General features: G+C 32.8%; 4 protein-coding genes, 1 non-coding gene and 1 pseudogene across 6 annotated transcripts; 2 read left to right on the forward strand and 4 right to left on the reverse strand.

The window, feature by feature from the left end:
* LOC111397508 overlaps positions 1-1,205 on the reverse strand; it is a 7,514-nt pseudogene extending 6,309 nt beyond the window's left edge.
* A 573-nt stretch (positions 1,206-1,778) lies between these two features.
* On the forward strand, positions 1,779-7,084 carry LOC111397507. 2 transcript variants are annotated; one of them, XM_023024473.1, is made up of 5 exons: positions 1,779-2,143; positions 2,607-2,671; positions 2,788-2,817; positions 2,934-4,023; positions 4,711-5,257. In XM_023024473.1, the coding sequence occupies exons 1-5, from the start codon at positions 2,024-2,026 to the stop codon at positions 4,714-4,716; spliced, it is 1,311 nt and encodes a 436-aa protein (XP_022880241.1). In that variant the 5' UTR covers positions 1,779-2,023; the 3' UTR covers positions 4,717-5,257. The 2 variants fall into 2 exon arrangements, with proteins under 2 accessions (XP_022880241.1, XP_022880240.1); XM_023024472.1 differs by lacking the exon at positions 4,711-5,257 and adding an exon at positions 6,707-7,084 and having other exon boundaries at positions 1,782-2,143.
* TRNAF-GAA lies at positions 1,787-1,859 on the reverse strand. The gene has a single exon. It is a non-coding gene; the product is annotated as a tRNA-Phe (tRNA).
* A 978-nt stretch (positions 7,085-8,062) lies between the features above and the next one.
* On the forward strand, positions 8,063-10,141 carry LOC111397509. Its single transcript, XM_023024475.1, has 2 exons — positions 8,063-8,721; positions 9,633-10,141. The coding sequence occupies exons 1-2, from the start codon at positions 8,260-8,262 to the stop codon at positions 9,984-9,986; spliced, it is 816 nt and encodes a 271-aa protein (XP_022880243.1). The 5' UTR covers positions 8,063-8,259; the 3' UTR covers positions 9,987-10,141.
* A 586-nt stretch (positions 10,142-10,727) lies between these two features.
* On the reverse strand, positions 10,728-15,197 carry LOC111397510 (vesicle-associated protein 4-1-like). Its single transcript, XM_023024476.1, has 7 exons — positions 14,812-15,197; positions 14,578-14,648; positions 14,127-14,208; positions 13,892-14,010; positions 11,519-11,596; positions 11,312-11,431; positions 10,728-11,199 (listed from the first exon to the last, which is right to left on the reverse strand). The coding sequence occupies exons 1-7, from the start codon at positions 15,044-15,046 to the stop codon at positions 11,140-11,142; spliced, it is 765 nt and encodes a 254-aa protein (XP_022880244.1). The 5' UTR covers positions 15,047-15,197; the 3' UTR covers positions 10,728-11,139.
* A 2,434-nt stretch (positions 15,198-17,631) lies between these two features.
* Positions 17,632-18,231, reverse strand: LOC111397511. Its single transcript, XM_023024477.1, has one exon. It carries the CDS (start codon positions 18,075-18,077, stop codon positions 17,805-17,807), a length of 273 nt encoding a protein of 90 aa, XP_022880245.1. The 5' UTR covers positions 18,078-18,231; the 3' UTR covers positions 17,632-17,804.
* Between the last annotated feature and the right edge of the window lie 7,299 nt (positions 18,232-25,530).

Below are 25,530 nucleotides of genomic sequence, written 5' to 3' on the forward strand. Positions count from 1 at the left end.
AGACGCCGGCGGCACGCCCGCCACCGGCCAGATCCCCTTAATTTTTTTTAACGTACAGAAATCTTTTCTGAATCTTTACTAAAATCTGAATTCCAAATCTGAATTTTCTAAACTGAATCAATCCGAACGAAAATAACAAAATTATACCGCAAAAATTTTCAAATTTAACAAAGCATATAACCAAAAATTGTTAAATCTGAAAATTTCAAAATATATTGCAAGAATCAAACTAAAGCCTTTGATTCTCAATGATTCAACATGAAGAGGCTCTGATACCACTTGTTGGATAAATTTAATGTTTTAAATTACCGGATCTTTCATATTAAATCATCGAGAAATATAAGAATTAAAGCGGAAGCATACCTGAATCAGACATGGTTAATGCAATATGAATTTAGCGGTATGATTTTCCAAATCTACACGCAGTCTCGTTTTCCTTTCTGTGATGGGATGCAGTAGAGAATGAATAATTCGTTTCGTTGTGTGTTATCTGGGGACCATAACCTATTTATATAGGGATGCCCTTTGACCTAATTCGACCCATCATAGAATTAGGATTTGGGCCCGGTCTCTACACATATGTAAACCTATACTGTAATTGGATACAGTAAAGTCCAAAATCGAAACCTTATTAGATCACTTAAATCGGGCTCAACCGAATTCGATAGCCTATAATTTAACACACAATTATTCACACATACAAACCCATCTTTAATTAAAAATCCTTACAGATGCATCCTAGAGCTCCAAGCATAACCCATCACCCATGGATAACCTGGTAAGTGAAAAATAAAAAAAAAATAAAAAAATTCAACAACAATAATTGCCAAAGTACTGCTGTTACTCTTCGTATGAAAATTTGTACACCTCAAGTGCCTTGTTCCTAGCAGAGGACTCGGGATCGGCGATAAACCAGCAGTGTCCCATCCATAATCACGTAAGAATTCTCCCTTCAAGTATGATGGAGTCTAAACCGAGAAGGGTCCTAAGTATTTGACACAGTCCAGTCTGTACCATAAATTGTTATCCCGTCAAATATAAGAAAGTCATTCTTTTTCCTTGTTTGGGTTGGTGTGAGTTGAGGAATAACATACAATGGTGTATTTCCCATTTCCGGTAGAGACAAGATCCCTAAAAGGGCTAGCATTCTTGGTTTGGCCCAAGAATGGAGGGCCAGAGCTGGCAGTGGCAACCATTGGTGCCATTTCTTCTTAAAGCTTATTGCAGTTGAACTGTTGCTGGAACACAATATGGACTGGTGAGGGACACTGGCTTTATGATGACTGGTTAAGATTGCATATATTGAAATTATGGCTGTTGATAATTACATGTACATCGTCAATCAATCACAGGCATCAAAAGATTGCATGCATCTCCAACTCATCCTTCTATCCACAGTTTATCTCTTCTGCTATATTAATTATTAAAATTTTCTCTTAAACCCTCGTTTTTGTCTCATTCTTTTGAAAAAATGCATTTTTCAACAGTATTTTAACTTCATTTCAACTACCAATTTTTTAATAAAATAATATTACACACAAATTCAAAACTTTTGTTTATTTTTAAATCACACATTCTCCATCAATACACTATTCAAAAAAACATTCTTCCCCCAAAATGGTATTTGTTAACGTAAATTAATTACCCATTTATGATGATAAGTACATTCTTGAATTGCACTCTCAAATGTGGTATTGATATTCAGCATTGTATATAGAATTAGGGGTGAGAAGAATCAAAGAAAAGTAGTAAATGAAATTAGAGTAGGTACGTAAAACGAGAAAAATGCGGTGAGCGTGGATCGAACACGCGACCTTCAGATCTTCAGTCTGACGCTCTCCCAACTGAGCTATCCCCGCGAGTCTGTAATTTTATTCACATCAAGATTCAACAACCCAAAACCCTATCAGCTGATATCACAACGGAAGATTCAAATTTCTCCCCAACCCACAGTTAAGTTCTCATTGATTCTTGATTTTCTTCGTGTGTTTACAAAAAGAATAAACTCCGAAGCACAGAAGAAATGGAAAAATTAGAAAAGACGCTTCAACTTTCAAATGCCAGTCATGGAGCATATACCAAGAATAGATATGAAAATTTCCAAAGGAAAACTACCCAACCTGTCGACCATTGGGCTTTTTTGGTAGTTTCACAAACTCAATTTCTTGTTATTAGTACGGGTGTCGAAGTTGCTGCTTAATCTTGATTAGTTTCTTGTTTATCTTTATTTTTTAAGGAGTCAGCGTTTTTGTAAGTTTTGAATCTTGATTTCTTTGTAATATGATTTTCCAATGTCGCTACTGTGTTGATTTTATTAATATGTGAATAATTTTATAACTGGGGGTTTTTTCTGCGTTGATGATGGCATTTCTGTCATGGCAGATTATGATGTTATTTTGATATTCTTTTGAATATTCCGATTCTTTATCTTGTTTTGTTTTTGTGATTTTTTTAGTAGTTTTCTTGTTCTTGGAATTTATGATGAATTCAACTAGTCCCCACTTTTATTGTCTCTCATTTTTCTTCTTATATTTGGGTTTAATTTCTTTTCTTTGTTCCACTAAAGTTCCTTTTATACTCTTTACTCTACTGATTAACATTTTTAGGATGAAATTGAAGCGCCCACATGGGTTGATCTTACTCTGGAATGTGACTCAACTTACCAGGACAAGTAAATTTCTGCAGATTCTGCAATTTTATTAAATCATTGTCTTTGCTCGGGCAATAGATGAGGTGATTAATTATGCAGCTCGAATTCACTTTTATTTTTTATACGTTACATTGCAGGGATGATGAGTGGTTTCACACAAGCCACCAGTAAGTATTTTTGAATAATAAGCACTTGACAAATATTTAATATATTTTACTTAGAATGTTGAGCTCTGTTACTTGGTTTAATGATTTTCGTCCTGATAAAATCTATGTAATTTCAGGTTCCATCAGTATTCGTCCCGAGAGTTGATTTCTATATTTTCTCATTCTGGCGAGTGTTGTGCAAACTCAGACTTTGGCTTGCAGGGAACATGTTCTCCAAAGCTTCCACCATCAGTCTCAAGATCAAGAGGCACTCATTGCAAGAGCATGGAATTGGGACAGGGAAAGTGCAGAATCACATCAAATAAGCTTCATCTGGTTAAAAATTTAAGCAGCAAATCATCATCTATGAATTCAAGATCTGATAACGCTATCAAAGGTAAACTGTCAGATGAAAAACTAAAAGGGCACGTGAATTCGATGTCCGATTTAGTTGGTGAAAGCAGTTTAACCGAAACTTCTGCACGAGCTGATCATGAACCAGTGACTGGTTTCTGTTATCAAGAAACATGTTCCAAGTCTTCAGCTTTTAGTCAAGGTGAAAACAATTCAACGAGCACTATTACATCTGAATCTACGGGACAGAAATCTATGGAGGTATGCAGCCAAATATTTGGCAACTCTAGTGGGTTATTATCATCTCTTGGACTGAGTCTTAGGAAAAGTTGTGTTACAAGACAAGCATTAAGGGTGGAGGTTAAGAATCAGATGTCAGAAGGTCAAACATCTTCTTCAAGTAAATCCAGTGTTGGGTCCTCTTCAAATCCTAGTTCTGATAGGAAGAACCTAACAGTGAGACAGAACAAAGAAGAGATGAATAGTCAGAATGTTACGAGAATTTCTCATGCTCCAACTTACAAAATGAATAGATCATATATCTCCAGGGCACAATACGTTCAAGCTCGGGATATGATTTGTAAGTCTAACCGGGGCATCAAACTGGAAGCGACGAAAGCAAAGGTTTTGGTTCCTCGTATAGTCAATGAACGTGCTCCTCTATCTATGGCTATAACATCTAAAAAGACAGTACAAGCTGATCATTGCAATAAAACTAATGGTGGTGGTAAAGAGAATGTGACTGGAAGTCTAGGTTTGGGTATGAAATCAAGCAGAAGAGAGAACAAAGCTGATCGTGCCATGTCAGACCAAAAGGTAATGAAAACAAGACAGCAACAGAAAAGTAGTGGGAAAAACTTGGTTGGCCTGAAGGTACATTTCTTTGCTCTTAGCTAATTGGCCTCTATTTTTGTTTTGAACTTTGAACGTACGATTTGATCTGCGTCCATTTAGACAGTAACTCTTGCTTTTAGATTAAGAACTAGAATTTGGTTGAGTCATTCCGTTAGACTAAGAATTTCACAATTCATTTTTCTAAAATCCAAAGTAATTCCAATAATAACTGAATCTTTAACAAGCTACTTATTGTTAAAATTCCTTGAGCATCAATGAGGGGTGGTGGAGCCAGTATTTATGATTATGGGGACTAATCTTGCTAAGGGGAAAACTAATTTTTTTGTTAGGGTATGGACTGCTTATGTACAAGAGAGAGCATGTGCCAGTTTACAAATATAGATACAGATGTTTACGGTTTCATCCCTATTTACAAATTTAGAGAAGAATTATTTGCATGTCTTCAGCAGAAAGTTTGGTTAGCTTTTAAAGTGAAAAGTTACTCCAAATAATGGTTGCCTCGCCGGATAGAAACGAGTAACATTAGAATTACAGATAACTCTTTAAACTAAAATACTAATAAAGAATATTTTCCAGATGGAGTTGAAAAGAATATTTCCCGTGCAACATAAATTTAACTAACAGGAATCTAGATCTAGCTTAGCAGTTGCTGAAAATATTAAATGAAGATGAAAAAGAAAATGTCTTTGTTCATTTTGCTTGCAGAAGTAAGAGATCCAACAAAAGGAGCTAAAATCAATATTATCAGTTATTAATAAATTTTATTGAAGCTCTGCTGGAGGGGCAATTAAGAGTATGATGGAATTAGATGATGACAACCAAAATGGTGCCATTTACTTGAAGTATTTGGAACGTTTTATCCCTATTGGAGACACCTCGAGCAGATAGCAAGATATAGAGCATGCTTGGCAAAAGAAAAAAAATATTGCTTTAGTATGAGCTGGGGTCCCCGTCCTACAAATTGTGTGGAGCAAAATCCATAAGCCTTATAAGCTGGATCCTGCGCTCATAAGAAAGCAAATTTCTTTACTAACCATGCTTATGGTGATACTACAAAGAGGATGATGAACAGGATACATTGATCAAGTTTATAAAATTAGAGACACAAATAAATATATGGACCAATTGACTTGTCTGAATTAAAGTTGAAGAAATGCAAGGAATCACAATAAACTGATTGGCACAGGAGATGCGCGTCGTTTATGTTTTGTGAAACCATATAAGATTTGGTTCAAAGTTCGTGTTCAATTTTTATCTCTTTGTTGTTGGTTAGGCTACATATAATTATCTTTGTTGATGATCGAACTTGTCTCTCTGCATTGATTTTTGTGGTAGACATGTAGAGTTCTCTCTTGGCTTGTAGTCAGGGGCGAATCCAGAACTTCGATTCAGCTAGGGCGGTTGTTAATTGTTGGCCGTTGACTGTCGATAGTCAATGGCCGTATAGCGATATTGTTTATTAATATTAAATTAAATAATATTAAAAAAATTTCGATCTATATGTAAATATACTAAAACGTAAAAATCGTATATTTATATCATATTATATTTCCATACAATCCGAAATAATATAAATTACATGATACATAAGACTTCTTTGTATTATCAATACTTAACAAGTCGTTTGCTTGACTAAAAATAGTTGAGAACTTAGATACACCACTACAAGAATTAGATTGAAATTCAGTTGAAAAAATCATTCCATAATTAGTATGAGAATTGGACGTTAATCAAAGATTAAACGTAATTAAAATTAATTTAAAAATATAATTAAAGTTTCAATTTCCAATTCTCAACACCAATTCATCATAAATTATAAATTCTCCAATTTTTCATTTTCAATTTTTATGAATCGCATATTCACATTTCACGATACTCAAATTAATTTTTAATATCACAATTTACAGTAGACAAATTTTCAAATAACATATAAATTAAAACTCAATACTCATAAGTCATATCTTATAAATTATTGAATCATAAAATATTTAAAACAACGGGGAAAAAAAAACCTCTCCTAAAGTCTTAACATATATTATTTTGTTAAATTTAGATTCAAAATTCAACAATTGCCGTGATGGTTAAGCTTCCAATTATCCTAATTCTAGAAGTTATAGGTTCGAATTCTTTCCTTAGGGAATTAATTTTGGTAAATATTGTAGAAATAAAAATTTTGCACAATGAAATGGAGGGGTAGGAATCGAACCCAAGACTCACAATATAAAAAAGAAAGCTCTAACCAACTAAGCACAAGAGAGGTTTAAAAACAAAATGAACTACTAGTTATATAACCTAAAATTTTTATCTATTATTATAGAAAAAAAGAAAAAAAAAATCTCTTCGGCGAATCCAGCTAAGGCGGCCACCTACTAAATCCGCCACTGCTTGTAGTCAACATATCATTATCATTCAATTTAGCTACCTTCAATGACCCAAGTCTCAATTATTTGTAGCCTTTGTTGTGACACGGTGTATGTCAGTTCGTTTGTGTTTAGCAACAGGCAGTTGATTCGAATTGAACATAATTGTTCTTTATCTATTTATAAACTAAACTGGTTATAATTGTGCTTTGTATTCCTATCTTTATAGAAAGATCTTAGTGGGGATTCCATATAAGTTGTTCGAATGGAGGAGTTTCAAATTACCTAAGGTAGGGAATTTAGGCCAATAGTTTAACTACAATTTAATGTCCCGTGTGCAGGAAAAGAGCAACGATCCAAGTAAAGTGAAAAAATCTGCAAATATGGTTAAGAACGCCTATTTCCGATAGGAAATCAAGGTATGTAAATAAACTAAAGCCCCTACCTTCATTTTATTCGAGCTAAAGATCAAATGAGATGACATGATTGGTAACTTTTGAGACCTGAATTTTGTTCTTGCTAGCTACGGTCTCTTTACTTCAAGGAGGCATGTTTGTTATGTAATATTAGGACTGGATGACTTAATATTGAGGATTTTAGCTTATTATTGTTTCTTAATGTTGTCCAGTATTTTCCAGTTTTGGTTTTGAATGGCATTTGACTCAAGAATTGTATTACTTTTGTACAAAATATGATATCTACCTCTACCGTTTGGGAGACTTGTATTTTGCTTTTTGAAGTATAATGAGTATATTAGAAATTACAAACCAATAGTAGGTAGAACACATTAGATAATGGAGTCAATGGTATCCACTAATCTTTACAGAGTGTTCTTCCGTCCAATCCGATGAAATGATTAATCGAAAATAATGAGTGGTCATTGATATAGACACATTCGATATCCCATTATTGAATTGGAAACGGTAAATACTTCTTGCCTGGGGCAGCTTCGTTCCGATGAAATGATTAATGGAAAATAATGAGTGGTCATTGACATAGACACGTTCGAGATCCCATTATAGAAGTGGAAAAGGGAAATGTTCTTGCCTGGGACAGCTTCGTTCCTTAGCATTTAAGGAAAGTTGTCTACGGCATCTTTTGTTTTTGTGTACCGCACTAATTTTAATGTGCACAAATTCTGAAATTCATATGGTTAAGATTCGTTCCTTGTACCATTTTCATTAGGACACAGATTTGGACAATTGAACTACGTGTGTCCAACTCCTCAGTGTTGGTAACGACATGTTACCCAATAATATGTACTCACTTGCCCTACCTTCTTTTATAATATATTTTTCTTTTCACAAACCGACTAATCAACTAAATAAAATAAAATTGATAAGTTTTATAAAACGGGTCTATTTCTTAATGTAATTCATGATAAATTTTAAATTAGGGCGCTAATAGTTCATTTGTTAGGACTTCTAAAAGTTAAGGCCCCGTTTGGTATGGATTTTTTGCCCCAAAAATTGATTTTTTAAGCGTTATTTTACTATTCAAGCCGTAATTTTTGACTTCTTCTCTCACATGTGGACCCCACTTTTCTTCTAACGGTCAAAAAATCAATTCTCAAAATTCCTACCAAACGGGCCCTAAAAGTAAATTCTGAGATCGAGAATTTGATTTTGAACTTATTTCAATAATTTTTTAAAAATACTTTGTTGTCGAAAAATGTCCATTTATTAGATATAGCAAGATGTGTGATCCATTAGCCACTTTTTTCTCTAAATATAGTACCTCTCTTTTCTCTCAATCTTTCCACTTTACTTCTCGTTTTATTTTGCATACCATAAACTTCTTCTCTTATTTCTCTCCTCGCTGAACAACAAAGAAAATCCAACTTATTCTCTACCGTCGTCAACAGTAACATCGTCATCGGACTGGTCGAGACGACATGTCGACAATGGCACGTAGTCTCTTCACCTGTTTTGGTAAAGGCTCCCCGCACCAGAAGCTTGAAAATTCAAACGAAGGTGCAACCTTGGACATGGTGGTGGAGGAGCAACGGAGAGGTGGGCCGGTGGTGGTGGAGCTGTTTTCATCACAGGGATGCGCCACCTCTCCAGAGGCGGAGCTGCTGTTCTCACGGCTAGCGAGGGGTGATTTCAACCTCGAGGTGCCGTTGATATTGTTGGCCTACCATGTTGATTATTGGGATTATATGGGCTGGAAGGACCCTTTTGGGTCCAGCCAATGGACTGTGAGACAAAAGGCCTATGTTGAGGCCCTGAACCTTGATACAATGTTCACGCCCCAAATTGTGGTCCAGGGTCGGGCCCAATGTGTTGGTAACGATCAGGATGCTTTGTTATCCTGCATCACGTCTGCACCGCGAATCCCTGCTCCGTCGTTCCAGGTCAGTAAATCTAATTAGGGGCGGACGTGGGTCGGTTCGACGGGTCGGTTCGGTACTGTTCTAAAGAGAATCGAACCGAATCGAACTTTTTGGGTATTTAATAAATGGAACCTTCGGGTCCAAATATAATTATGGAATCGTTCAGGTTCGATTCCGTTCAATTCGGTTCCGTTCAATTTTGTACTATAATTAAATTTTATAACATTTATAACAACATTATATAAATACAACTAATGATATATTCAATAGTTTTGGAATGTCAGAGACTAGTAAACTAGCTTGTTCAAATGATCGTTACGATCATAGTTTTGGTTGGCGAATGTCACAGCTTCGATCTAAAGTAACAGTGTCGGTCGATGATTGTATAGGTTTTGGAATATTAGCGAGGCTACGAGAGTGAGTGCGAGAGTCGAGACAACGTTATGCACTTTATTGTTGGTGTTTAGGGTTATTTAGTGGATTTGATCTTACTTCACTAAGAAATGAAACAATAAAATGGGTAATTGGGTCAAAAATTAAAAAATTAAAAATGAAACAAATTATTGGGCCAAAAATTTGGATTTAGAAATCATTAATTTATTAATTTTTTTAGAAAAAACTAAAATTAAAATAATTTGATTTACTCAATATAAAAAAAAAATAGAAATATTCGGTTCTTATTCGATTTTTCGATTCTTGGTCTAGAATCGAGAATCGAACCGTACCTGTCGGTTCTCAATTCAGATATCCGTTTGGATATTTAATTTGACAAGAACTGTCGGATTCGGTTCGAGTTCGATTCGAAAGATTTGCCAAACTCTAAATCTAATGAATAAGACAATTTGCCCATATTTGTTTAATATATACCTGAATCGACCAAGTTTTCATCCGTGTGAAGTTTAATCAAATTCATAAATCATGTCACTTGCCAGGCGACATTCCAAAGGACAACGCCAGAGTCCTTGCAAGTGTCTCTCAAAGGAGCTTTAAGGGCTAAGGGAGATCAACAAGGTGCCAATGTCATGGTTGCTCTGTATGAAAGCGGTTTAGTGACAAATTGTCCAAAGGGAGTGAACAAAGACCGCGTCCTAGCCAATGACTTTGTTGTAAGGGGGCTTCAGAAACTCTGTTCAGTTAAAGATACCTCTACTAGAAAAATGATTGCTGTTAATTTTTCTTTGTGGCAAAGTTTCAATAGCAACAAATGTGGTGTCGCTGTCTTTGTAGAAACAAGTTCTCATCAAATTTTGGGTTCGCAGAATTTTCAGTTGCCAGATAATGTGTGAGTTCTAATTTATTAAAAGTTCGACGACTTGTGTTGAAGTTTAGATGGTGTTATTTTTCTATTTTGATTCATTTTTAGTTCTCTACTTGATTTGAAGGTTATGAGATGAGGATAGATTTGGGTAGGGATGAAATGTGATTCGAAATTTGGAACTTTCGTATGATGATGATTATTATACATACATATGTTTGTTTAATTTTTTTTCCCCTTTTCAAATGATTTAGGTTGAAGAAATAAATATAACTAATATTTTTTCTCGATTTAAAAATTAAAAATTTTAAATAAATAAACTAGAAAATTAAAAGTCAACTTCAATACTTTTAAAATATCAATCGCAATCGACAAAATAATTTCTGAACGGAGAAAATTGGGGTACTTTTGTTATATAGTTTAAAGCGAAGGCCTTCATAGGCATGGAATTAGTCAATGTGTTGATTATTGGTTTAAATGCACTTCAGGTTCCCCAACTTTGAATAGAGTTGCATCCGAGTCACTCCATATATATATATATATATTGAAAGCCGAATGACCTCATCGGCTCATTGCACCAAATTAAGGATAAGCGCTCGTATAAAACTTTGCTCTAAGTTGGATTAACTGCAATGTACTTCACCCCTTAATTGTAGCTTCAGGGGACCCATTGCAAGTCATCATTACCAAAATCTTTTAAGGTTATATGTTCAATTAAAATCACTATAGCATGGTGATAAATCAAATCTAGAACACCGGTGCAAGAGAAATGTCAACAACTTGAGGTCGTACCAACCATTCGATCAAGTAAATTTTCTTATAATACAGCTCGTAAACAAGATATAGGAAAGAGACAGTTGCCCTAACTGGATTGTGCACAGCTGTATTTGAGAAGGATTGTTAAACTACAAAAACATTAACCAATCGACACGACCAGTACTTATAATTCTAAGTGTTCCAAAATTCCAAACGGTCATGAAAAGCATGCTCATTGATGCTAGTATCCCTGTGGCATATATTCACCTCACAAACTAAGATCATTACGAATATTATTCTTTTCTACATGAAGCATTGAACCGTTATTCACCATCCCGAGAAATGAATTAAATACAGATGGGATGAGATAAGGTTAGAAAATCACCATGGAAAAACGATCACACACATAAATAAGACCGACAAGTACTTTACACTGAATCCACTGCCTCAACCTGCTGCCGTGCAAGATATTTCTCCCGTCGCTCTTTCTGAAAACAAGATATGAGTATTGAAATTGGAGAAAAATCAAAAGTATAAGGCTATCACCACATACATATTATAATCTCAAATGTACATTCGACATAAGCATCAAATACTTACCCATTCATCTATCACAAGACCTTCTCCAACGACTTGTGGACCTGCATCAACCGGAGGCTTCTTGCGTGCTTCCGTGGCAGAATCAGCTTCAGCCAATTGACGCTTCAGTTTTTCTAGTGCCTTAAATGACGAAAAACAAAGTGAGATGGTAATAACCTAAAAATCAAGGGAATAACATGTGATGATTAGATGAGAATTGATTCTTACAGGACTAGGGCGTTCTGGATCCAAAAAGACAACTCGCAATATACGCTCAACAGTTACCTGATCCCTTTGCTCATCAAACTGCATGAAATAAAAATAATGAACGAATAAAAACCAATCAAGCTCTGGATAAGCTTTCGCAATTCAGATTTATTTCCTCGAGGAAAAAAGTCAATATGCTGTAACACCTAGAGAAAATCTCACAATCTGCATCCCAAGATACTGAAGCAAAAACCACCAGTATCAGCAGTACTAGTTATATAATTAAGCTAGGACTGAAGCATTAAGAATGTTAAAAATTATTCTTCGCAGAAACATGTGTACATGAACTGCAAAAGGTCAAACATATGCACTCACTTGAGCAACACATGTAAAACAAATAATTTAACTCGTAAATGTCGGATGAAATTGAATGAAGCACATAGAAATAGTGGGACATTAATTTTTAAACATGACATATGGATACATAATCCCAGAGACCTAGCTCAGCTTAGTTCAAGTAAAAAGAATTGCAACCTTGTACATATAACATAGAATCGTAGTAGCCGCCTCTGACTACATATCTGACAAGCTTGCAGGTGCGCAAAAACATTTTTGATTTGAACAGTAATTTTACAACAGAGACAAATCAACAACATGCATCTCCTATTATTTTCTAGTTTCCATTCGATGATTGCTACTTGACTTCAACCTCCCAAATAAAACAAGAGGACAACAAATCAATCTTTGAATAGAGGAATCCAGAAAACATATAATATTGATACATCACGTTATAATAAACAAAATGAAACAAAAACAAAAAGAAGAAGAAGAAAACAAAAGTGCTTCATGTTTGCAAAAGAAAGGTAATCCATTGACAAATTTGACAAATAAATAAAAACTCAAATGTAACAATGGCAGTTTGGCATGGAATTCAAACAAAATCCTATCGTGGCATAACTACACCAAAAAATTAGCTTTATGACCACCAAAAGCATGTTCCCTGTAAATAGAATACAATGAGGGACGTGGAGAGCAGGCATGGCTTGAGACCCCTTAGTCAAGATTAGTCAATTGAGAACAGTTCGTTAGAAAAGCATAAACATAACTCAAACACAGCTATGAAATGATTAACATTTTTTGTAAAAAATAGTTTTTTTTAGAACGTTCTAAAAAATCTTTATTTTTTTATTTTTTGTCCTTTATCCAAGTTTAGCAACTAAAAAAAAAAAAAAAGATTTCAATGAAATTTCTTTTTCTTTTTTCCATTGTATTCCTTTTATCAACATTTCCTATTCCTTCTATGCCGAAGGTTTAAAACCAGTTGCTACAAAGATATGACTGATTTATCAAATCGATTATTTTTTATGTATCACAATGGTCTATTCCAACGATTAGTATCCATTTTGGGAACATCCAATGCCAAAGTCACTGAATGGGTAAGTCGCCAATTCCTGGACTATGTAATCAGTTCGATCATCTTATCTTGATTTCTCGAACCCGATCCCAAAAGAACTAAAAGAAAGTCATATATTGGTCCAAGTAAACCCATCTGATTTAAGTACCACATGGGTGGATATTTATATGAATCCATATCTCCCGAATCACGCATGAAAGCCTTTCATTTGCTTCTCTTTGATGGAAGTTTGATTTGCTTTTGGGGGCTGAGATACTATTTCACTAATCAAGTCACAGGTATTTAACATATTCATACCTAACTATTTTCCATAAAGTGGTGACGAAATAGCTGGAGACAAAAGATTCATATGAGAAAACAAAAGTAAACGGGGAGGAATATTTATTATTTGATCCATATCCCGGAAGTCCAAATTTAATAGTAGCAAATGACAATTAAGTAGAGCTCAACCATACCAATTCCTTTTCAGTATCACAAGCTCAATTGACTACGTGTGAGATAAAGTATCATGTGCCTGTCAACTAACTTAATATCTACAATGATAATAACTCTGAAACGAAACTGATTTTGTGAATTATTTGTTCTCTATCAAAGCTTCATAAGCATCCTTGTTGGCATCCAAAATTTCATTAGCCATTATGCAGAAACATAGCAGGAAAGTTTAAATCATAGAACTATAATATGGAGACATGAAATCATTAAACAAGCGTAACCATATTCTAATGTGTAACAACGTGAACAACACAAACTCACTAAGACCGAAGATCCTTGCCTTTAGAGGACGGACACCAAGTTTCTTTTGCAACATGCAACCACATTTATATACATGGACCCACAAGTGACATTATAAAGAACAGACTGTCAGCAACAACCTTTAAGATAATCGAATAATTACAGTACATATCATCCAATTTCATCATAGTTAAATTATTACCTGCCAAACGGCATATGAACAATGACATTAGAGGACAAAAACTCACCAACTCAGGTAAGTAATCCATGCCATCTTTCACCTTCAGACTCATGATCTTGAACTTGACCTTGCTCTTCTGACCTATAGGCTTTTCACTGTTCTCTGGGTGCTCCACAAACTTGAACACTGGAAAAAAGATACATGAATTTAACAAGTACATTTCTGATATTTCAACCTGAACACGAAGAAAGGTGCATTTGCAAGTTTGACTGCCCAAAAAGACTGATGAAAAAAATAATTACCAGTAGCAATGAGGCTTTCTCCAGGAGCAAGGATACCTCCAGGTGGTCGCATAAAACAACTTTTTGGTGCAGTAGTTTGAAACTAAAGACAAAATATAACAGTCAACTTTTCTCGTGCCACTTGTCTAGTTCACGGAGACTGATAACATATATTGCATTTCAAAGTAATAAATCAGCAGCATTCTTTGTTGTATGAATGTTCATAGGATCTTATCTTACATAAACATTAGACAATAATTTAAAAACAAGTTAATATAGTTGTAACATTCTACACGGACGAAGAAACCTTTCTGCCATTGCATTAAAATAAGTTTTCTCTCCTTATTTGTAGACAATTCACAGAAAATAATAATAAAAGGAAAATAGACTAATTAGAAATGAAGACTCCGGATAAAAAGACTCAAAATATTAATAATTACTAAATAATAAATTAGTAAAGCGGAAACAATACCTTGAAAGCAACGAAAGACTTGCTGGAATTCTTAATCCTAACGGCGCTTCTAGCCTGCTTTCCTGGCTCATCTTCAATATGTACATACAGAGAAAGTATATTTAAACAACTAATTAAGTACATTATAAACGAGCTTAAACAAGGACAGATTATTTTCAACCATATCAATACATAAGTAGTAAAATTAGAAAAGTGATTGTCTAGGTACAGGAGATGATAGTGAAGACAACGCACAAGGAAAGTAGAGATTATTAGAAGGATCGAAACGTAGTCGACGTCGAGCGGGGAGAATCGATCTGGCGACTGAGGATACGGTGGAGGCAGAGCGGGCATCAGAAGAGACGCCGTTGTGGTGGTAGTTATTCTGCGAATTGTTGTGAAGATTCTGAGTAGAAGAGGCGGTCGCTGATTGCCAAATCGGGCAGAGCCTCCACTTGTTCTGTTGATGTTGACCTTCGGTAATCGCCATAGCCAGGTGGTTGTCCGCCTTTCGCCGTCGCCGGAATCTGTCGCAATTCCTCAGCTGTATTTTATTTCACGAAATTGCGTTGACTAAAATGTTTTGAGATGTCAAAAGTCAGAGAGCAGGATTTTAGCATCCGAGTTGTTATCTTTTTATCTTAATCGTACGCGGGAATAGGAAGTGCGTTAATCGGACTTCTAATAATGGTATTAAAACGGATTGACTTAGAGATTTGACGTCCGTTCACACGCCTACTTGTTTTACTCGTGGAGTAGTTCAGGTGGACATCACACCTCCTAATTTTTTTTTTTTATCTATCCCGTTTGATTCTCATGTTTGTCGAAATACATTTTTCGGTCCCTTCTTCTTAATCACAAGTTTTTCATTAAAATAATATTATATATAAATAAATAAATAATTCTTATTTTTCATCCATATATTTTCGATCAATCTACTATTTTAAAATTATTTTTCCATAAAAATAGGTGTCAAACACCCTTCTAATGCATTACAAGTGATTGTTTGAAAAGAATTTATAAATAGATAAAAGTAAATGGCGAATGTTAAAAATATTACATGTGAATCCATTGAAATAAATGATAAAAGAATGAAGTTTGATCGTAAATAAATAAATTAAGTTGGAGAATTCGAGAAGAGCTGTTATAGTCTAGATAACATTGGACTCAAGTGATTTATTGTTCAATAAAATAAAAATATATACCAATTTCAAACGCTATGTAGATTAATTGAATTGAATTGTGCATATGCTGCAATCAATTTAAGTAGCAGTGACGTGATGTTAAATGATAGGTTCAATAAAATTTAAGGCTATGAAATTTACGAGTATTGTGTTGTTGAGATACACGATGATAAATAATATTGTTCTAAATGGAATTATTCGAGAAATAATATTGACATGTGTGGCATAGTATTCAATTAAAGAAAAAGAGTCAAAAATTGTTTATTGCACTATTTTATTATGTTCATACACGTCCATGTATTTATTTGAATGTGTGGCCGTGTGGGGTTGGTAAGTTTGTGGTGTAGGTTAGGTGGAAGGTAGTTAATTACTTAGGTAACTAATGACAATTCCGAGGTAAATTTGACCGTGCGAATAGTAATTTTTGAGAAATGTGTGATTAAAAAATAAGAAATTTTTTTAATTTACGTTTAATATTTTTTTATTAAATAATGTATAGTTGGAAAGAAGAGAGAGAAAATTATATTAAAATTTTAGAGAGAATCAAACAAGGGCTTAACAATACTTGACCGCTGGTCAAATCCATAACTTCGTTAATATAATCTTGTGTATTTGTAATTTTTACCTCTCTCCACCGTGTTCTTACTTGAAATCTTTCAGTTCATCCATGACCCAATGCATGCTGCTTGCTTCTTCCCAATAACCTCCTCTTGTTCCACTCATATTCTTCAGTACTTCTTCCTTTGTATTTATGTAATCAAGAATTTTGAATGGATTCAGTATGTGATTGTGCTCTGGATATAAAGGACTAAGAACCACATTTCGGAGTCTTGCAATTACTCTCTTTACAGAATGCCATTTGAGAGTTTCAAAATAAAGATGTCTTTTTATTCAATAAATACATTTTTGCTAACACACCTTCCTATAAATAATGTACAAGTGTCAAATTTCTATCCAAAAAGAGTACAGCCAACATATATATATATATATATATATATATATATATATACAAATGGGTTAAACCAAACGGACAGGGCCGTGGATGTCTAGGGCCCTATGTGGTGCGTCCACGGTCCTATGTGGCGCCCCCTATTGGGCGCGCCTATCCCCCCAAGAATCTTCCTATACAGATTGGGAAAGGTTAAGCGGTTTTAGTTAAAATCAGCTGCTTCAGTGTATAGTTTTTGGATGTGATTACCAAGACTCCAAACTATCCGGACAAATGGGGGAAACCGCGTGGAAAGGTTGATTAGATAATAATCAAGGGGCTCCACTTGGCTTTTAATTTTAATAGTTAAAGCCTGTTTGGGAGTGATTTTGAAAATTAATTTTTTGACCGTTAGGAGAAAAGTGGAGTCCACTTGTGAGAGAATAAGTCAAATATGACAGCTGAAATAGTGAAATAATGGTCAAAAAATCAATTTTTTTGGTGAAAAAATTGGACCCAAACAGGCTATTAATTAAAATGCACAAAAATAATTAAGTAGACATAGCAGAAATGCTTTGATAACATGAATTTCTATTCCTCAACGATATTCCACAATCAAGACAATTGGCTAAATTCCGTGAAAAAGCTTTAGGAGTCACTGAAACAACTGCGGGATCATATTGGAGTTGGGACCTAAATGAAACTTAGGCATTTATTATTTCAATTTCTTTGATTAATTTGATGGTTACCAGAAATTTCAACTGCGCTCATATTCGTCACTAGGAATTGGACAAGTTTTGAAATATTCATATTACACAAAAGATTATTCATATATTTTTGCGTACGGAACATGGCCTTTACATTTATGTTCTTTCACTTTGTCAATGTTAAGTAGTAATTTCGATCCAACCCTATTAACATATTAGGTCAAAATTGAGAAAGATGCAGTTCCCAGAAGCACAATGAACAAAAAAGGTGTATTAGCTAAGAACAAAACTCTGACGGATGCCATGGAAACATAATGTTTAACCTTGTTTAAAACTTTGGAAACTAGTACAAAACATCATTAAGCTTGAGCAAATATTTAGCTCTCTACATAATATATACACAAAGAAATAGGGGTTTGGAGATTCTATTCAATTAGGTCCCCAACAGCTCAAATACATAACTGTTCTCAGTGATTCCTCAGATTTCTTCAACTTCTGATCTTCCTTCATCTTTTTACATATAATTGTTGAAGAGGGTACTCCAGAGAGTCTCTTGGTCTCAGTGTATGATCTGAGGTTGTTCTTGGCATGTTGTTGCAGTAGCCTCATGGCATAATTCCATCTACAGAATCCCTGATCTTTCAGTGCCTCAACAGCCCCAATGCTTGCTCCCACTAACCAAGCCCTGCTCGTGGAACTCATTTCAGCTTCTTCTTTCGTACAGATTCAGTGTTTATTGCCAATGGATATGAATGGTGATGAAGAATGATGAGGAGAATGTGTGTTTATATAAGAAACTGGTGCAGGTTTCGCCAGCAGAAAAGGAAAGCCCCCAGTTTTAGGTGGTTGTATTATAGCCATATGCATCAAGGATTGTGCCAATGAATTTAGACCAATTCGGGGAGAAAGCAGATATGCACGAACTCACATCATGTCCCACTTGCATATTTTATAAGTGAAAATTTTTTTGGCCAGAATATAAAAGCAATAGAGTAGAGTACAGGAAAAATTGCAGTAGAGGTTCCAAATCTTTCAATTTACTGCAGATGGCTCCTATACCTTTTATTTTAACGTCGCAATCTCAAACGTTTCACTTAGAGTCCAGACTGCAGCCAAAGTCCATTGGACAGATCTCTTTCATTAATTTATTAGTCAACATTGACAAAATAAGTGAGGGAAAAATAGTAAATTTATATTTTTTTATAATATGAAATTTAAATAAATCAATCAATCAATCAACTTCATCTTTTCCATACCCCACGCCCATCGAGGAAATACCTATAGATAGCCTAAATACAAGAGCAATTTATAAGATTAGACATAAAAAAATAATTATTTGAAAAATAGCCTTTGAACAATATTTTTTCCAAAAATACCCCTTACAGAGAATTTGCAACCAAAGCTACTACAATGTATAAAAACTTTCAATTAGGTTCTCAGAGAAATATAGATCATAAATCTTTAATAAATTTAAACTCAAATATTATACAAAATTTTATTGATCTAAGAAATGCAACAAATAATGAATTAAATTATTCAAAAGAAAATCTAAAAAGTTTCTTTACCGAATATTTAGATCCAAAATTAAAACATAAAAATGTTTATATAGATAAAGGAGCAATCAAAACCAAAAATGCTATACATGAAATAATTCTTAACCTGGAAAGAAGAATTAAAAAATTAAATATAATTATTAAAAAAAAGTCTTAACAAAAGATAGTGAATTTTATAAATTTTATTGTGATATTCTAAAAACTTATGAAGATTTTAATTGGCTCGAAAATCTTAACCCCTCTGCTGCACACTCCGAAGAAATGGTATTAGAGTCATGTTACAAACCTAAAATTATGATAAACATAGTAGATGAAAAAAATATAATTGAAAATTTTTTGAAAAAAAGCAGAAAAACATAAAAAACCTAGTTATCCATATTTACCTAAAAACACTACAAATGAAAGTTTTGAGGATATACATAAGAGATTAGAAAATTTAGAACATAATCTACAAGTAGGAAATGCTCTATTAGATAAAAATCTTAAAGGAAATGATGGGATTATAATTAATCCACCTCAAGATTTTAGAATAACTCAAAAAGAAAATAATAAAAGGAAAAGACATGAAGAAAAACAATATATGATTACAAATGTAGAAGAAATAGAACAAAAATTCTTAGAATCTACTGGTGAAGAATATAAAAAATAGTTAGAAGAATTAACTGAAAATATGAAAAATACAAAGATGAATACTAATCCATCATTAAGTCGAAATATAAAAATAGAATTCAGTAGTGATTAAAAATATGATTATCCTTATGGTACTACAATACCACTTAAGGATGGTATTAATCAATATAGGAAAATACAGAAAAGATACACTAGAAATATAAGAAAACAATCCATAAAAGAAATAAATCCAATGAAATCTTATAATGAACCAAACCACACAACAGGAGTATGGTTAGACCTAGATTGTGTAGATAAAAATAAAGCTATTGAAACATGGATAAAAAATATAGACTTAACAATACAATTTAATAAATGGGAAACATATACAGCTTTTGGATTTCTAGAACATACATTCAGAGGAATTGTTTTTGAATAGTGGAGAAAGTTATCAGAATCTATAAAAGGAAGAATAAAGCATGGAGATAATAGAACTAAAGTATTAGATAATAGGAATACTTTAAATAATCAAAATATACAGGAGATATTAAAAAGGTTTGAAAAAATCTTAAGAATAGAATTCTTAGGAGATAGATATGCTTCTAATGAAAAAGAAAGAAAACAAGATGAATATAATGAAAGAATGATAGCAATGGAAAATTTAAAGATATATGATATGTGTGAATTAGAAAGATACACATGTAAATTTGAAGAATTATACTATATATTAAATCAATGAGATTACCAAGAAAATAAACATATACTAAGATCTTATTTTACTAAGTTACCATTCCCATGAGAAATTAAGTTATTAAAAGAATATGAAAAATTATTATCTCTAGGAGAAGAGGAAGGAGTAAAAATAGATAATCTTGGAAGTGGAATTGAATTTACAAAAAGAATGATAGGCATGTAGTGTAGAGAAGCTCTTGAAAGTAAGAGAGTATATAAAATAAGAAAGAATTCCCTATGCTGTTACAAAGATATAGGTCAAGTTGAACAATTTGGATGCCATAAGAAAAAATACAAACCATATAAGACATATAAAAGAAAATTCAAAAACTACAAAAAATTTAAGAAAATGAATTTTAAACCACACAAAAAATATTTCAAGAAAAGAAATTGGAATAAAAAGCCTAAATCAAAAAATATTAAAAAATGTAGATATTTTATTTGTAATGAAGAAGGACACGTTGCTTCTCAATATCCTAAAAAGAAAAATAGACAGAATATAAAAACTCTTAGAATTTATGAAAAATTCCAAGATGATGGTGATATAGAACCAATTGAATATTTTGAAGATCTAAGTAGTGAATACAGTAGCATTTATAAATTAAATACATCCTCGTCAGAGGAAGATTATGAGGAGATAGTATATATAAATCAAGAGATACAACAATCAGAAATAGAAATAGAAACAACTGAAAAAGTTGAAAACTCTATAGAGGTATAGATCAAAAAATTACCTTTGATATTAAAAAATATACAGGAATCACTAAAAAAATATTAGATTTACAAGAAAAAGATGTATTCCATCAAGAATTCTTAGGAATATTACCAATAGTAAATAAAACAATTGTAAGTATGAATTATAAAGAAATGTTTATAAATATAGAAGATACTATAGGAAAAGTAAGGATTCCTATAATTACAAAAGAATGGGTAAAACAAAAATTATCCAAAATTTCAGAGAACGTAAGAAACAAATTGAAATGTATTGAAATAGGAGGAGTCCAGATAATAGTAAAAAGATTCTTTAGAGAAGGCATGAACATACCAATTGAAATCTATTGCATGGACAACAGAATCTTACCAGATCCTATAGATGCTCTATTAGGAATAGTCGTAGGAAACTTAGTCCATCAGAAGATAATATTTACAGTAAAATCAAATTATGCAATATTATTAAATGACGAAAATATTGACCAAAGTTTCAATCTATATTATAGATTTGGAAACTTGAAAATATTACGAAGAAGTAAGGCTATTAGTATAAGCATAAAATCAATTTTTGCTTTTAATACTAGCCATCATAACAATTTAAAGAAAATAACTGATAACATTATCATACATAAATATTTTGAGGAATTAGCACAATATATACCTCCTAGGAAATATCAAGAACATGAAATCACTATACCAGAATAGATAATGCTTGATTTCCACAAACAAGCTAGATAAATTAATTCTGAAGGAAAACTAATAAGAAGAAAAAGTATCAGCCTAAAAGGAGATAATCTTATTGCAAGATTCCCCTCCAGACAAGACTCTAAGATAAGCAAACTTAAGAAATTAAGTATTGCTAAACCATCAAATTCGCAATACTATATCAAAATAAGATATGTAAATCAAGAAGGATATAAGAAGAATCTTCTTGTCCTCATTGACACTGGAGCAGATAAAAGTCATGTGAATGCTAAATTTGTTAGCCATTTTATAGACTTTGAAATATCAGAACCATATATATTTAAGGATTATTTAGGAAATAATCTTGAAATAAGAAAATATGTAAAGTTCCCTCTTATACTTATAGGAGAGGATCAGAAAGAATATACTAAATAAATAATTCTATATAAGGATGAATTATATGGAGTTGATCGTTCACCTATTCTACTAGGAATGAATTTTCTTAAAAAATATAGTTCTTATAAAATCTGTCAAGGATATTTAAAAATAACAGTTGATGATAACTCAATCATCATATCAAGAATAGATGAAAATATGAAATCATTGTTATCATGGAAAGAGTAATAAGTACTAATCCCATGAGTCCATATATTGAAATTACACTCAATATAAAAAGTTATTGTAAAATTAAGTTTCATGCTTATTTAGATACAGGAAGTACAATAAGCTTATGCTTACCAAATGTACTACCATCTGAATATTGAAAATATAATACAAAGAAAATAGTCACCGCTACAACAGCAGGTGGAAATAAGGTAGTATACAGCAAATATGCTACGCAAGTACATTTTCTAATTTCCTTTAGAGAAGTATTTGTTGATACTATATATATGTCAACCACAATTGGATGTGATATTTTATTAGGACAAAATTTCCTATTAAAATATGCACCATTTACACAAATATATTGATAAGTATATGTTCACAACACCCTGTGCACACAAAATATTTACACCAAAAATAAATAAGGCTGTTACAATAGTATATAGAAACATAAACTATCAGAGTTCCTCAACCCAGCGTAGTGGATGTTGGAGTACAGAAAAATTTAAACCAGTTACAGGCTTAAAAATGACAACAGAAAATAGGTTAGAACAATTGAAAAAAAAAAATTTCTAAAACATATTCTGAAAATCCATTAGAAAAATAGAATACAGACAAAGTAAAAACAAAAATAGAATTAACCAATCCAGACACTATTGTTAGAGTCAAACCTATGAAATATAGTGTTGATGATCAAAAAGAATTTAAAAACCAGATAAAAGAACTGCTAGAAGCAAAATTGATTAGGCCCAGTAAAAGCCCACATAGCAGCCCAACCTTTATGGTTAGAAAACATAGTGAGATAAAAAGAGAAAAAGCTAGAATAGTAATAAATTACAAAAAATTAAATGAAGTTACCAAATTTGATGGATACTACTTGTCAAATAAGGATACCCTTACTAAACAAGTACAGAACAAAAAGATATTTTCAAAATTTGATTGTAAGTCAGGATTTTGGCAAATCATGCTTACAGAAGAAAGTAAACCATTAACTGCATTTAGTACCCCCAATCCTTTAGGACAATAAGAATGGAATGTAATGTCATTTAGGTTGAAAAATGCACCACAGATATTCCAAAGAAGAATGGATGAGGTAATCAAACCAATTACTCATTTTTGTATTGCATATGTAGATGATTTACTTATTCATTCAAATATCATTGACGAACATATTGAACATCTTGAGAAATTTTGTTATATTATGAAAAAATATGATATTACACTTTCTCAAAAGAAAGCTGAGATAGTTAGAACAGAAATAGAATTTTTAGGATTATTTATAAAAGAAGGAGAATTGCAATTGCAATCCCATATTGGAGAAAAACTTCAAAAATTTCCTCAAAAAATCAAAGATAAAAAACAATTACAAAACTTCTTTGATATATTAAATTATGCTGAAGGATTCATTGAAAATTGTGCCAAATTAAAAAAAAAATTTCTTTCAAAGTTAAGAAAAAATATTATGTGGTCTTGGGAAGAACAAGATTGTGGAAATATAAGGAAGGTAAAAGAAGAATTAAAGGTATTGCCCAAATTTATAATTCCACAAAAAGAAGATTTCTTTATCCTTGAAACTGATGTTTCAGATAATTATTGAGGAGCGGTATTAAAGGTTAAAAAGAATCATAGAGATCATAAATGTGAAAAGAATTGTTCTTGACGTGAGATACTTGCAGGTTATACATCAGGAACATTCAAAGAAGTTGAAACAAGATATTAGACGAACAAGAAAGAACTCATTGCTGTAAAAAGGGGAGTTCAAAAATATGAAGATTATTTATTACCAAAAAAGTTCTTGATTAGAACTGATAATACTCAAGTTAAAACCTTTTTAAAAAATAATGTTGATCCATCTATTACCAATAGATATATTATTAGGATGCAAATTTGATTTTCATATTTCAAATTTGATATTGAATACATAAAAGGTAAAACTAACTTTCTTCCTGATTATCTTAGCAGGGATGAAACTAGAACAACTAAGGACGAAAGTCCAAATGCTTGAGATAAAAGTTTCCTATTTGGAAATACAAATTCAAAATATCCAAGATAGCATTCGAGGCAAAAATATAGCCCTTGGGGCAGAAGTTACTTGTACCAAGACTAATATCCCTTCATATGGACTTGTGAATACTAGTGCTCTCCCCGAGGATAAAGGGAAAGAGAAGAAGGTAATAGGAACCCCTTCACAGGGAATACTTAAGCCTATTACTGGTAATGAATATACAAAAATTCTCACTAGGGAAGATATTCAAGATATCAAAATCGAAGGTAGCTCTTCTCAGAGCCAAACTCAATCTAAACTTTCTATTGAAAGGATAAATCCAAAAGATATTGTCAAGATATGTCATGAAACAAAAATTTTCAGAAAAGATAACCATGAAAAAGTAATATTCTTTATTGTTATTTTTAATGTTCTATCAGATTGGTATCTGGAGATTGGAAAGTGGATGAAGACTCTCCACTACTCAAAATACAACAAGATACACTTCTATCCAAGAGCAACAGCCAACTGGGTACGAAACTGCTTTGAGATAGGAAATATACTCTGTATATATCCCAACAAAGATCTCAAAGAAATAGCCCAACTTCCAGTTAATATCAGGAAAGCTGTTAAAAGATATATTGAAATCGTCAAGACAATAAATATATACATCAGATTCCATTCAACAACTATGGAATGGGATCCCGTTCTTGAATATATACATCTATCGTTCCATGTTATAAAAATGGGACTTACAAACCAACATTTTTTACCAACTAGTCAAAAGGTTGTTAAAAATGGATATCAAGATATTTTAAATATGACGCCCTACAAAAGAGCAAAAGGGTACAAAGAAATATTTGAACATGTAACTCAGATAATTACTGAAAAAGAAAAAATATGGGTTTATCCATCTGAAGACCATATTATCTACTTCAATGCAAGGATGGCCACAAAGGAAGAAGATATTTGTTATCTCGGCCATTTATTATCTACAATTATCTCCAATCAAGTACATGGATCAGAAGATGTGGCTAAAGAATTGTGCAAATTACTTTGGAATTACAGTGATCGCCATTGTGAATACTGAGTAGTTGAAGATATGAGTCAAGCACCTCTCAACAGTGAAGAATTCCCTGCAGAATTCTTTGATTCGAAAATGGAAAAGTGATAGCGACAAAAGTGACCCTTTATCACTACTTTAATAAAGAAATTTATTAAAAAAAATTGTGGCCACTAAAAGACAGAAGATAGTGCAAGAAAGTCTCCATAATTGTGA

This window comes from Olea europaea, chromosome 7, assembly GCF_002742605.1.
Source record: "Olea europaea var. sylvestris chromosome 7, O_europaea_v1, whole genome shotgun sequence".
Taxonomy (NCBI): domain Eukaryota; kingdom Viridiplantae; phylum Streptophyta; class Magnoliopsida; order Lamiales; family Oleaceae; genus Olea; species Olea europaea.

What these genes read in the sequence shown, in the direction of transcription:
- LOC111397507 (XM_023024472.1), top strand. Translation starts at nt 2,024, where the DNA reads ATGGAAAAATTAGAAAAGACGCTTCAACTTTCAAATGCCAGTCATGGA. An exon ending in TGGTTTCACACAAGCCACCA is followed by an intron (nt 2,818 to 2,933) that starts GTAAGTATTTTT and finishes ATGTAATTTCAG; the next exon opens with GTTCCATCAGTATTCGTCCC. An exon ending in AAAACTTGGTTGGCCTGAAG is followed by an intron (nt 4,024 to 6,706) that starts GTACATTTCTTT and finishes TCCCGTGTGCAG; the next exon opens with GAAAAGAGCAACGATCCAAG.
- LOC111397509 (XM_023024475.1), top strand. Translation starts at nt 8,260, where the DNA reads ATGTCGACAATGGCACGTAGTCTCTTCACCTGTTTTGGTAAAGGCTCC. An exon ending in TCCCTGCTCCGTCGTTCCAG is followed by an intron (nt 8,722 to 9,632) that starts GTCAGTAAATCT and finishes GTCACTTGCCAG; the next exon opens with GCGACATTCCAAAGGACAAC.
- LOC111397510 (XM_023024476.1), bottom strand. Translation starts at nt 15,046, where the DNA reads ATGGCGATTACCGAAGGTCAACATCAACAGAACAAGTGGAGGCTCTGC. An exon ending in AGTCTTTCGTTGCTTTCAAG is followed by an intron (nt 14,209 to 14,577) that starts GTATTGTTTCCG and finishes TTTTGTCTTTAG; the next exon opens with TTTCAAACTACTGCACCAAA. An exon ending in TGGATTACTTACCTGAGTTG is followed by an intron (nt 11,597 to 13,891) that starts GTGAGTTTTTGT and finishes TATTTCATGCAG; the next exon opens with TTTGATGAGCAAAGGGATCA.
- LOC111397511 (XM_023024477.1), bottom strand. Translation starts at nt 18,077, where the DNA reads ATGAGTTCCACGAGCAGGGCTTGGTTAGTGGGAGCAAGCATTGGGGCT.